We start from the raw sequence: 14,792 nt of genomic DNA on the forward strand, positions 1-14,792 counted from the left end.
CTCATCACAATAGTTATACTGGGTAATGGCTTCAACAAAAGCATATACCATCGATTAGCAACCTCGTAGCTTACAGTATGAATGTCTTGAATGGTTGTTAAGTCATCGTTCAAAATGCGTTCCTGCTCACCACACTGTTTAACAGCGGAATTCCTGAATTAAAACAACATTAACCATGGCTGCGTCTGAAAACTTCTTGCTAGAAATGGCATCAAAAGTTGCCATCCTTCTTTTTTAGCTAAACTTTTATGGAATGGAACGCACAGGATTGTGGGATATCAAAGGCAGGGAACGATCTGTCTATGCTTCCTTCAAAAATCCATAAGATGAAGGTATCTTATGAGACAGGAAGTGAAGTTAACATTGGATTCGGACGGGCCTCGATGCTTTCCGACCTTGTAATGCATCCTCTGATACCCTCATGTCACGATTCGATACAACTCACGATATTATATTATTGCAATACTCCAAGACATACGATAAAAGGTCAAAAAAATGTACTGTTGATTAAAATGCTAAATTTTATATTACATTGGGGGTGGAAATGGATGGGTTTTGACTTGGTGCCGGTAACCCAATGCACAGGACAATAGTGACACCAGAATACAAATATTCATGATTCTGAAGCTGAAAATACAGAATTATTTTAGACAAATATGCTTGCACTCTGTCACTGACTAAATATATTTAAAATAATGTAGGCCACTTTTTACTGGTAACATAATACATTTGGCATTTTCAGGACCCACAAATATTCCCCCATTGCATTATTATACATTATATTCAACATTATATATAGTCGTTTAATGTAGTACTGACACTAAAACTCTGAAAACTTTTTTCGCACACAGTACATTCACATTTATTCATTTAGCAGACGCTTTTATCCAAAGCAACTTACAAATGAGAACAATAGAAGCAGTTAAACTAACAATAGGACAACAATATTCAAGTGCTATGACCCTTCCCAGTTTAATCCAACGTAGTACATTATTATTATTATTTTTATAAATAGATATAGAATAGAAGAGAAAGTGTTAGTATTAATGGATCAAGTGCTGACAAAAAAGATGTGTCTTCAGCCGTTTCTTGAAAATGGCACCATTTTCAACGTTCACTTGCAGAGTGCAAGTTTCTGGATGGCCAAAGGTCTGAAGTAATGAGTTTAGGTAAAAGGGAGCAGAACCAGTAATGGTTCTGTAGGCAAACGTCAGTGACTTGAATTTGATGCGAGGGGCAACTGGCAACCAGTGCAATTTAGTGAGGAGAGGAGTGACGTGTGCTCTCTTCGGCTCAATAAAGACCACTCTTGCTGCAGGATCAGTTGCAGAGGTTTAACAGTGCAAGCTGGAAGACCAGCCAGGAGAGCAATACACTAGTCCAGTCTTGATAGAACAAGTGCTTGGACAAGGAGCTGTGTAGCATGCTCTGATAGGAAGGGCCTGATCCTCCTAATGTTGTATAAGGCAAATCTGCAGGACAGGGCAGTTCTAGCAATGTGGTCTGTGAAGTTCAATTGATCATCAATCACAACTCCAAGGTTCCTGGCTGACCTTGAAGGAGTTATGGATGACAAATCAAGCTGAATGGAGAAGTTGTGGTGTAGTGTTTGGTTGGCCGGGACCACAAGCAGCTCTGTCTTTGCAAGGTTTAGTTGAAGGTGGTGGTCCTTCATCCAGCCAGAAATGTCTGTCAGGCAGGCTGAGATGCGAGCAGCTACCGTCGGATCATCAGGCTGGAATGAGAGGTAGAGTTGTGTGTCATCAGCGTAGCAGTGATAGGAAAAGCCATGTTTCTGAATCACTGATCCAAGTGATGACATGTAGATGCAAAAGAGAAGTGGTACAAGCACTGAGCCCTGAGGCACCCCAGTAGCTAGATGTTGGACACTTCACCCCTCCAAGACACCCTGAAGGACCTACCTGAGAGGTAAAACTTGAACCATTGGAGTGTGGTTCCCGAGATGCCCTTCGTCTTTAGGATTGACAGAAGGATCTGGTGGTTAACTGTGTCAAAGACAGCAGACAGATCCACCAGGATGAGAACTGAGGATTTGGAAGCTGTTCTTGCCAGTCTCAGAGCTTCAATCACTGAGAGCAGGGCAGTCTCAGTTGAGTGTCCACTTTTGAAACCAGACTGGTTGTTGTCCAGGAGGTTGTTCTGTGTAAGAATGTAATTTTTATTTTGGGTGAACTATACAGAATACATATTGTCACTATCCACTATACATATAGTTGCATTTTTGTCTTGCGATATTATTGTGACATGATATATTGTTACAGCCCAAATATTTTGCAGTAAACCTAAAATATGCTTGTTCTATATACACAATCAACATCTTTAAATCCAAAGTTTAATATTTATTTTTAATTTGATTGATATTCACATTGCTTCATGGGATTGTAGTTCTTTCACTCATTATAGCACTTTTTTTAATTATTTTTTTACCCATGTCCTTTTTTCAGATTTTCAAACATTTTTGTTATGATTCACCTAATAGGATAGTTAATTAGGTGCATGACTTGTAACACTTTAACAAAGACTTTTTAAAAAATGAATGGGAAAACCAAGGGTGTTGAAAAAGTGTCAGCCACTGTTGCACTCTCTTACACTACACTACTTTTCACACTGTTCACCATATTGGATTGAATTTTCACTGAGCTTGTTGTAATGCAGTCTGGGATCGCATTTTCTATGAAGGCTATATTCTGCCTTAAAACAAAGGATCTTAGGAGGTATAATTTGACGCCTTAAAATGTTGCCTCTGCAGGCAGCTCACTTGGTTTTGGAACAGAGCAACTAGCTTCCATATAAACATGACTTCTGATGAGAAAGCCCCGAGAGACCACTTTATTCCCATTCGAAAACATGATATTTGAGATTTCATTACCACATAAGATGAGATGAATACACCCAATATGTTGCTGTCTGTACTCTTAAAGCCAAACTGGAAAAAACAGAGACATGAAGCACATCAAGAAGAATCAGTGGGAAATACACCATAAATCATACATGAGGAAGACATTCATAATTCATCGCGCGCCATTCAAATGTATCCAGCTATAGAGATTAACAACGACTGGTGCTCGAATTCAGAATAAATACACATGAAATGCACAGTCAGGACACCACTTGTCCTAGTGAATAATTTCTTGGCAACAAAGTTCAAAAAGCTTAAGACACTTAAAAATGACAACCTCAACACTAATTACTTCGCTAATTCAATAATGAATCTGTAAATATTCATCTAGTGCTGAAAAAGTGCAGATTTACAGTAGCATTGAGTCGTAGTGAAGGCTGAAAGACAGACTATTTACCCAGTATGCCCCCCTATAAATGCAAACATGGCACTTGCACGGTCTGCAAACTGTCCCGAGCTCTTGTTGAAAATCTTTCAGCGCAATGCTCTGTCAGAAACACAATCAAGCATGCCATTTAAAGTTTGCAGTGCAGCAGCGAGTACACCGATTCTTTTCGCCTGGGTAAACAGGCATTTATCTTTCAGAGGAAGTATTGGGACGCTGTGTCTATTGAGGTGATTAAAAAGACTGACTAATTACAATGAATTATTCTAATGATGAGCGGTGCCGTCTACAAGAGCTGATTTGTTGACATGCCTAACAACATTTCCTGTGCAGGGGAACCGTGCCAGCAGACCTGGTAAATTCATTACATTTTTCTCCTTCTTTGTTTATTAATTTACAATGAACCACGTGTAAGGTTCCCTCAGGGTCCTTTCGGTCTAACGCATCCTGTCACACTAGCGCTATAAACAATCAAGGACAAGTTGCTTTGTCAAAATGCGAGACAGGTAAAGGAAAACAAAATATGACTCAATCAGGTTGAAATTTTAGCTGTAAGTGTAAGTCTTCAAAACAAATTTCAAGAATTATGAAACAAAATTTTGCTGGGTCAATGGCATAAGATGTCCAGATATATTAATTTATTAAAAAAAAATGTTTTTAATGTATACATACAAATTACTTAAATGCACCTCTTCTATGATGAGCCTAATTTTAATTTCTGAAATAAAATTGCTTTCCCTTTTTATTTTTAAAATGAATCAGATAATTTGACATGGCAAGGTTAGAATCAGATTGTAAAATGTCATGTGGTGCCACTCTCCAAATAATTAAATGAATAATTCTGTAATTAATGAATTTGTTATTAAAGGAGACATATCATGCTTTTAAATTGTTCCTTTTTACATATAAATTATACATTTGTAGTCTATATAAAGCAGAACTGGAATGCTTGAGTCTGAATTCCTCATTATTATAGCTCCACAGGCCCCTTTTCTACCCCTTTTCTGATGTGCGTCTGAGAGCAACTCGTTTTGGTGCGGTCTCTTTAAATACAATTGAGACACTTCATACCCCGCCCCCTCTCCAGTTTGCAGAGGTGACACTCGGTTCAACTCCACCCCGTTCGGCCATTTTTGTAGTTTGATAGCAGAGATACGATTATCTAGCGGCACAGAAACTTTTTATTCACACGTTATTAACAAAATGTCAACAACGGAAGACTTGTCCAGCCAGCCTTACATGTTCGAGCCAGAGTCGGAGCCGGAGCGAGATGAAAATGAAGACGACGAACCTGCAGAACAACGTCTTCATATGGATGTATCGCAATGGTGTGTTACTGTATTTACACATGAAACTTTGGTCTTCCGACCTTTTACCACCGTGTCGATTTATTTTGATTAATATGTGCGAGGGAGAGAGAGCAAGACAGCGTCTAGTTTGGAGACGGTGAAGTCTTGTTTACACTTTCGCCTGGCTCCGAAAAGAGAGAGAGCGCGCGCGACCGGGTCTCTTGTTCTTTCAGTTAAACATGCGCCCTGTCACAAGCGCGGCAGTTTATCTAGACGGTGTAATGAAGCGTGTGGGTTACTACATCCAACAACCGAACATTTTAACTTATCCTCTCGTAACTTCTGCATCTTTTAGCTTGGACTACAAAATTGCAGCGAGAAATAAAAATGGCGGTTTGCTCGAAGTGTTGGGCTGGAAGTCAATGTCCTTATTTGGCAGTTCCGCTGCAAATACTGTGACGTAATAGTTCACAAAACGTCATAGAGAACAGAAAAATCAGAACAGGTTGAAAAATATGACCAAAACAGAATATAAAGATATCAACGAAGCACCTGAAGAGAATAATTTCAACTTTTCTGTACTTCTAAACACTCCAAATATACAACAAAATGCATTTAAGGGCTAAAAAAGTGGATTTAGCATGATATGTCCCCTTTAAATAAATAGGTGTGTATTCACATGTATTGAAGATGTAAGAAAAGTATGTACCTTATTACTTGTTGTTTGGCTTGAACACTTTTAACTTTTCTTGAAAATGTTTTTTCAAAACCGTATAAACAAACGCTAATTCAAAGAGTGCGGCACAAATGTTTTAAACCACATTTTCAAAAGATTTTTCCTTTTCTTATCATAGATTACTCTTGTCTTTGACCCATTTAAAGACCCCTTTGGCTTTCCCAGGAACAACGCACAATGGCTATTGATGTCATTGGCTTGCAGGGTTTTTAAAGTTTTATTTAGAAGTTAGGCTATTAAAAAAATAATTGCTGGGTTTGTTTGCAATGTTTGTGGCTTAATAATGCCTTCTGCAAGAACTACAAATTGCCAGACTCATGTCTTAAAGTTTGCAAACTTCTCAAGCGTAACTATAAGTAGCTACGTTTCTGAAATATTAATGTAACATCTTTTTCACAAAATATGTGTTTCTCTAATTATTTTCAGTGTTATGTGCAGAAAAGCTTTAAGTTTGTTGCAGAGTTAGACATTATCGCAATATTAAATAAACCCCAACAGGGTCAACGGGATCATACAAGTTTGTCATCTCGGCCATTATCACACAAAAAAAAAACCTCTCCTAGGATTCTTCAGTGCCTTCAGTGTTTGTTCACCCCAAAAATAAATACATGAAAGAATACTCTGGGAATACTCTGAATTATAAAATGCTCTAACAGCTTGCATGATGTCAGATTAATCCTGCCAATGAGAACGGGGCAAAGTAACTCATGTTCCGCTTTGTGAAGGATACCGCAGTCTGGCCAGTGGACACGCCAAAATTATGAGTCCTCCGGGAAACACGGCCTACTTCATTATTCTGCTTTCCACCAGAGAAAATATCGGCCGTCGTACTTTTTCTTCACACACACACACACACACACACTACACCACTGGTAGGTGGTGAACACACCTCTACAGTGTACAAGAACACAAAAACCACTGAACCGACAACTATTCCCTTTTTAAGTACACCAGCATTCTTTTAAAAAGAGTATTTATTACAAAAATAATATACTTTAAAAGAATATACTTGCAAAATTAATGCAATATTTCCAGACTATTAAAATTAAATGTAGAAAAATGTATGATGCTTTTTGTAAGTACATCTTTTTATGGCATTTCTTTAATTACTTCTTTTGTCTCTGAAATATAGTAAAGCATTCCATTTATGAAATACGGTTAAAGCATTTTTCGTCAACTAAAATATACTTGAATATCATTTCTATTGAAACTTGTTTGCCAAGTATTAAATATATTTGTAATGATAAAGTTGCAATTTTGTACATTTACAGTATATTACATTTAAATGTAATATTTACAAAAACTAAAGTTCAAATAATAATAAACCTAACCCTAATCCTAACCTTGATTTATATGTGCTCACATGCATGGGGCCCAAACTTCTCCAAGAGTCCTAAATCAAACCAGAACATTAAAGATAGATAAAGGCTTAAAGCTACCATATTACCCTTGAGTGTTCATTCATCAAAAATAGGTGTACTCAAAAAAAAAAAAAAAAAAGGATAATTAAACCTTAAACACCCTTTTTGTTTACATTTACTGCCAGGGTAATTCAACACAAAGCATAGCATTATTTATTTATTTATTTTAAATGAAAATATGTTTAAAAAATGTGTATAGTGGATTTCTAGTTCCCAGGATGCTTTGCATAGGACTGGATAAGGAGAAAATGTTGAAATAAGTATTATTTTATTTGTTTTTTAGTGAAGGGAAAGACCCGCTAGTGTTTAATGCTGTTATAGTTGACATTTAAAAGAGTTTCTGTTAGGTTTGTGGTTACCATTGTGCTGTATAGATTTCATGAAGGTAAAGGACTGTTTAGCGAATAAGTAATTGTAATCGTAAAAGTAATATCTTACTTTTTCGTTAAATATACATGCTAAATAAGTGTGTTCTACGATAGCTGTGGTTTTGAACTGAAATAGATAAGATTAATTGGCTCCAGACCTACAACTTAAAGCCACAAATTATTAAGTTCCTCTAACTCAATGTATTTTGTTGGTCGAACAACTTAATTCAAAGCTGTCATAACAAACATTTATGTTCATTTTTATTTATTTTTTAATTTCAGCTAACAAATTTTATGAAAGTTTATTTCCGCCACAGAATAAAAAATAAAAAAGGTATCCCCCCCACCCCACCATCCCCTTCAGAATTGCATGATATAAACTCGCAGTTGTGAGTTATAAAGAAAGAATTGTGAGATATAAACTTTCGATTTTTTTTTGCCTCAAAATTCTGACTAGTAGGGCTGACTAGAGATTCTGGGCTGACTAGTAGATTCTAAATAGAGTTTATATCACGCAATTCGGAGTAAAAAAAAGTCAAGAATTACCCTTTTCTTTTTTTTTCAGTGAAGGAAACAGGCTTCCATAATTTTTAGAGTACTTTACAGTAAAACTTTTAATTTGCCATTATTGTGCACTTTAAAAAAAATGTAGGCCTACTAGAAACTTAGCCATGAAAGCACACTTAAGTGGCCTTATATTCAATTTATGTATTATCTGCAAGTACATACAGGGTACTAATGAGAAACTCTTCTGGGATGAGGACAACCTGTTTTAAGGAACGGGATGACATTTACCCTGTCCATTTATCCTTGGAGAAAATGTAAAAGAAACCACATCTTGACACAAATGCCAAAACGAAAATGTTAATACAGTTGCCATGAAATATGTATATATACATTCCTGGCATTAAATATAAAGTATATGTACATCCCAACCAGGAAAACTGGCAGGAGCGCTGCTTTGCATTAGTCACTAAAATGACTTTACCTTCTGCCTCCATTACTCAGACAACATAACAAGGATGAATCCTCCCCAACAGCGACACAGACCTTACTCTCAACATGAAGTCCTCTATGAACAGGAAACAGGCTTACCTGTGGAGACAAAAGAAGTGGATGTGAGACACAATTCAGGTCATGATGCATATTTTGGTGAGGAGACAATGCATAAGCAGAGAACAGTTTGAATAATTAATACACAAAATGGAAAAGCAGAACATTCTGTTAAACCAGTGTAAACGTCGTATAGGTTTGTTTCCTCTGCTTGAATTGAGATATTACATTAAAGATATACAAACCTTGCGCTTTTACAGTTTTCCTGAACCATACATTCAGTTTATGACAGCCTCCAGCCGAACACCTACTAAATCCAATTTCAGTGTCTCAAAATACATTTTAACATACTTGAATATTTACATCATGTACACACTGTTTTGCACAGTTAGAGAAAAAACAAGAAGCTGAATTTTTAAACTAGATTTTTAGATTTACAGAAGAATGCCACAAAGCTAGGATGTTATCAGTGTTATTTTAGGATTATTAGTTACTATTTTAGTATTTTTTTTTTAGTCTAAAGAAAAAAGACACACACAAAAAAGACACCCCCCCCCCCCCCGTTTTTATTGTATTTGTGAAGATTTTATATAAGTTTGTATATTTGTTTTAAATATACGTATGTGTCATAATAATACAATGTCTTTTAATAATATTCATCTCAGGCTTTTGTCAGCTTATATTGCTATATGTGAATGCTTTGATTAATTAATCAGCATATAATCTAAGTAACTCAATTTAAATTATTCATCTATTAAAACCAGCCTGATTTAAAAAATAACTTTTGGTTGATAAAAAGCAGCATTTCCATATAGAGTGTGTAAAGTGTAAATATTTGGGAAACCACAGAGCTTCAAAATTGAATTGTACAATGGCTGGCAGATACGGATAATGACAGAGAGACTAGAGACTAGTGAATAAGTAATTAGTGAATATTTACAAAGGGGCCTTTTTTTCTGTGGTGGAATGTGATGCTACATTTAGGTGCCAGTGTTACTTCACACGTCGCATTTGGACACATACTCGCCATATGGCATCTCTGAATATGATCAATTACAAACATGCTGTCTGAAAGCAGTACATAAATAAGCAGTATGCACACTCATCACACTCAACACAGAGGGAGAAAACCAGAGGGGAGAATGAGAGCACTAGATTACTGAGTATAATTACCATGACACACTGTAAAATTATATCAAATCTGCATCTTGGTATAAATACGATACAAGCTGTCATGCTTGTTTCAAGACAATCAGCAGCAATCAGAGACAACATGGAGACGGCAAAAGGGAATTCCAGCCTATTTCATAACATGTTATATGAAACCTGTACATAATGCATGAATTAATAAATGCTAATAAATAAGCGCTAATAATTTCAATTCAATCTATTACAATATGAATATAATTCATTTAATTTATACATATATTGTGAAAACCATGACTTTTTTGTATTTTATTTTTTTTGCAGTATTCTTTGAATATAAAGTTAAACTTTTTTTTTTAACTGTCACTTTTGATTTAATGTGTCCTTGCTGAAAAAAAAAAAAAAAAAAAGTATTAATTTCTTTAATAATTATTAGGGATGCACCAATTTGTATTAGGCCGATGGTGTATTTCCTGCTGAAAATTCAGCTTTTCCATCACAGGAATAAATGACATTTTAAAATAGTGTATATTAAAATAGAAATGAGTCATTTTAAATGGTAATATTATTTCACAATATAACCGTTTTTACTGTATTTTTGATCAAATAAATGCAGCCTTGGTGAGCATAAGAGACTCCCTTCAAAAACATTAACAAATGTATATATTAGAAAATAGAAAAATACATATTTTTAAATGTTAATATAGTTCTATTTTATAAACATTCAAGTAAACATTTTAATATTATGAGACTATTACATTCACTATAGATATACAAAGTGTACAGTGCATAGGCTATAATCAAGAATACGGAAGCAGGCTATTTGGTAAAATAAGAAAACATCAGTAAAACAGAGAAATAGCCTACCATTATCAGTATTATACTGCATTATATATAGGCTGTTACCATACATTTGGTTAATGCACGACCCATGGCCTAACAAACCACTTTGATCAATACGACAAAGCAAGACAAGGTAAAAACAACTCACACAAGAGTCAATGAACCCTGTGCATGGAGATCAATGCACATGGCAAATCCGTGTTGGACGTAACTTATTACATCTACTTCTATTGCTCTATAGCCTACCTTCTTCTGAAAACAGAAAGAAAAGATCTGACATCTCGTGGCCCAGTACAGAAGCTAACAAACCAGACCCGTAAATTAACTAGCCTGCTGGAGTGCTAGAGCTGCTTTGTGAAACCTTAAACCCTATCATAGTGTGCCAACGTGTCAAGGGTGGGAATTCTATTCGCTGTGATATCAGTGATGAGAGCTTACTCCAGTTTTGACAGAGTGTAGAAGTCAATTTGGCCTTTGCCATTTTTACCGTGTTGGTTTTCGGAGTAAGCGATGCATACGCTGCAGCTTCAGATCTGCGCGCGCCGGCGCCACGCGTAAAGCCAGTAGACAGAGGTATTGTGTGCGCGGGAGAGGGGCTTTGGTATGAATAGAACAGAAGTACTGTAGGCACAGCCGTGTTGGGGATCAACCCGGGAAATTACAAAAGCGGAGAAATGAACAAGTGAGCTAGAATAATGAGGTAATTCATCACAGCTTGTCACCGTTCTGGGCTAAGGGAAGAAGGGAGGACTACAAGGGAGAAAACGTTCCCCCTTTTCCCTTCGCTTCATACTATTCATGTTCTCCAGTCTGTTGGGTATAAGTGTACTCGTATGCCATAACATAAAATCTACATTAAGCGCACATTCATGCGATGTATTTACCTAATGTTTCAGGCAAGCTTTTCCATACTAAGAGTGAAGACGTGGCACAGAATTGGACACTTCGCCATTACATTGTGAGGTATTTATACATTAATTATGCAAGTGATACTAATGTACGCTTGTTTACTTTATAAAAGGACATAATTATATTACATTACTGAGTATTCACTCATCCTAGGGAATAAATGTATACCCATACACACAACATTTAATTGGTACAAGATACACAGGTGAGTTTAATCATTAACTCCCTACATTTCCATTTGTCATTTGTGTCCTACGGATAGCACTGCAAGGAACGTTCACATAATGCCACATCAATTTTGTAAGGAAATGATTCAACTCCCAGTGAAATAAAACGGAGAGATGGTTCTGCAGTCGTTTACACACTCAACTCTCTCCCCTTCCCTCCAACATTTCTCATATCCTGTGCCTTTATGAAGCCACGGGTCAAATCTCTAGAGCCCTCTGCGATCCCTCATCCTCGCAATTGCAACTCTTTGTCTTCACTTTCCCTCTTTCCCAGACAAAAGCAAAACACTGGTCATCCAAACCCTAAAGACTCACTTCATGCTAGGCAAATGGCACAGTCTAACATTAATCTCCCAATAACAATTTTGTACCTTTCCACACTTTTTCATATCTAATGTCAACTCTTCTTTAATATAATATCCTCTGTGGAAATGCACAGGACACACCATATAAATCTCTAGATTGGAAAACAGCGGTGTTCTCCTTTCAAAAGCAGAGAGAAAATGAGGATGTGCATGTATTTACTTCATGTTATCTTGACAAACATTGATGAAACCGTTACAGATCACAATGGAAAAACTTAACCAAAGGGTCACTCAAAATATGGCGACTTTCTGACTTACAAGAGTTTGTTATTGACCATAAAGGATTTAACTTTTGAGCTAGTTTAAAGCTTGTAACGAAAATAAAAAAAATCAGAGACCTTTCCCGACTTCCTAGGTTGGCTATGAAAGCATGTAGACTGATTTTTAAGTGAAGGACTCTGGACGTTTTTGGTGGGAAATCAAACTAATATGTTTATGCACGCTCTCTTGTGTTCTATGACACATGAAACGAATATTTATGTTCAGGAAAATTCTGAAAGAGCTATTCTGTACTGTATGTCAATGTTTTATGCAAAGAAAAGGGATTTATTCAAACTATAGCCTCACATAGCCAGATCTATAGCTACAGCCTATTGTCTCAAATATACTTTATTATCAAACTATCTTAACAGAGTCATTTTGATTACCGAATTACAAAGCTGGTCAAAAATATCCACATCGCTATGATCCGACAATCCGATAAACAAAAAAAAAATGAACGGCTGTTTTCATTTTTTGTGTTTATTTTGTTATTGAGAGGAAAGGAAAGCGCACAGCACATATTTACATCTGATAGGCTACTTATAAATGATCAAAGTGGCGTGATTAAATTTAGAGATGAATTAATAACTTTTTCAATGTGAGTGGCAACTCACCATGTGCTTGTTTTGAAAAAGTCCTTCGTCCTCCTTCCTTGGAATGACTTTTACACAACCTTTTGTATTTTTTTCAAAAAACAAGTTTTAAGCATTGATAACACTAATGACATTAAATAGATGTTTTTTTCTTCTTAATTATAATTAATCATTTTGTTTTGATTCTTGCACAAATGCTTTGTATGAGGGAAAAAAGTCTATAAAAACACAATAATTAATAACTGTAGATGTCATAGAGGTCGCAGTTAAGTTGAAGGGTACAAGTAATTTTGCATGCACCTGGCAATTTCAAATGATTAAAAAAATGTGCAACACAATATAATCAAACCACTACATATATGTGACCCTGGATCACAAAACCAGTCACAAGTCGCACGGGTATATTTGTGGCAATAGCCAACAATACATTGTATGGGTCAAAATGATCAATTTTTCTTTTATGCTAAAAATCATTAAGCTATTAAGTAAAGATCATGATCCATGAAGATATTTTGTAAATTTCCTACTGTAAATATACAGTGCTATGCATAAGTTTAGACACCCATGCTAAAGTTGACTAAAAAGAGGAATAAAAAATCATCTTTTGGAAATTAAACTTAATGCCTTAATTTAAAAAAATAGGAAAAATCCAACCTTTAAGGACACCAATTTTCTTTGTGAATGAATAATGTATCGTAAATAAATAAATGTTCTTCCTTAAAATACAGGGTGCATAAGTTTGGACATCCCTATGTTAAATTCCCATAGAGGCAGGCAAATTTTTATTTTTAAAGGCCAGTTACTTCATGGATCCAGGATATTATGCATCCTGATAAAGTTCCCTTGGCCTTTGGAATTAAAATAGCCCCACATCATCACATAGCCTTCACCATACCTAGAGATTGGCATGGTTTTATTTCAGTTAGCCTAATAGCTAGTTTGATTTGCATTGAGAGATGATCTTATGGAAAGTACTCCATGCCAATCTCTAGGTATGGTGAAGGCTATGTGATGATGTGGGGCTATTTTAATTCCAAAGGCCAATGCATAGTATCCTGGATGTATGAAGTAACTGGCCTTTAAAAATAAAAATCTGCCTGCCTCTATGGGAATTTAACATAGGGATGTCCAAACTTATGCACCCTGTATTTTAAAATAAATAAAACATGTATTTTTGTGAGTGGATGCAGCACAATTGCGAACATAAATGAACAACTTTAAAGGCGATTTTTTCAATGTTTCGATTTTTTTGCACCCTCAGATTCCAGATTTTCAAATAGTTGTATCTCAGCCAAATATTGTCCTATCCTAACAAACCATACATCAATTGAAAGCATATTTATTCAGCTTTCATGTGATGTATAAATCTCAATTTCATAAAATTGCTCCATGTGACTGGTTTTGTGGTCCAGGGTCACATATATTATGGTTTCATCACTGAAAAGTCCTTTTCAGTTCATAATTTGAGAATGACCCAAAAACTGTTTATTTGTGCCGACGTTTACCAGAAGTTTTTGACGGGTCACAGTGAAACTCTTTGAACTCCAAAAAGACATGGTGCTCATATAGTGGGATAGCTTGGCATACGAAAAGGGCATCTCTCAATATCACACCGGAGCTCCAGCCCCTGCAGGTGTAAAGATTCTTACCCAGAGCTGTTCTACTGCACCATGGGGTTTCTCTGTGTGATGAACAGCTAGAGTTCGAGCCAAGAGCCGGAGGTGTTATTTCATGTGGTTCGGCATCACTCCATCCAAACTCATTTTCCTCATATAAATATTTGGCCTTGGGGAAGACATGGCTCTTAATTATGACGCTTAGGATATCCTTCAAGCATTATTTCCTTCTTGGAGAACTTTAGCCAAGTTGAAAGTCAAGTTGTTGGAATAGACACCCACAAGGGGGAAAAAACATTGCAGTGTGGAAATTTTAAAAGACCAATCTGCACATTCTTGTTTGTACCTAAACTAAATGTAGCCGCATAAGTTTTCTTTGTGAGGTGAATTAAATATTCATGATATCAGTTAGAATGAGCATAAAAACACCTCCTGGAACTAGTGTGGATGTTCTCAAACTCTGGCCACTATCCCTGGCCTTTCCTTCTCATTACAGAGACATGATGTCCTGCAGCCTGACTGACCTTGTTCCTCTGGCCCTGTTTCTCTTTTTAATGTTCACCTCTGTCTGGCCTTGGCTGCCGCATGTATTTATCGCTGCCCACTGGAGAGCGTCTGATGGATGACAGTCAAAAGAAGGTGGAGATGAGATATGTGCTA

The 14,792-nt window shown here is 36.3% G+C and overlaps 1 protein-coding gene across 7 annotated transcripts in view; it reads right to left on the reverse strand.

Annotated features, from left to right (window-relative positions):
• cadm2b (cell adhesion molecule 2b) overlaps positions 1-14,792 on the reverse strand; it is a 231,194-nt gene that overhangs the window by 110,805 nt on the left and 105,597 nt on the right. The window contains exon 1 of one of the 7 annotated variants that reach the window (XM_079885387.1): positions 8,108-8,135. The exons of 5 other annotated variants lie outside the window; for them this stretch is intronic. In XM_079885387.1, coding sequence (XP_079741513.1) covers positions 8,108-8,120 — 13 coding nt within the window. In that variant the 5' untranslated portion in view covers positions 8,121-8,135. Of the gene's footprint in view, positions 1-8,107; positions 8,210-14,792 lie in introns of those variants that run through there. One more of the 7 variants, XM_079885390.1, reaches the window with a different exon arrangement.

Source organism: Squalius cephalus (genome assembly GCF_949319135.1).
Source record: "Squalius cephalus genome assembly, chromosome: 11".
Lineage (NCBI taxonomy): Eukaryota > Metazoa > Chordata > Actinopteri > Cypriniformes > Leuciscidae > Squalius > Squalius cephalus.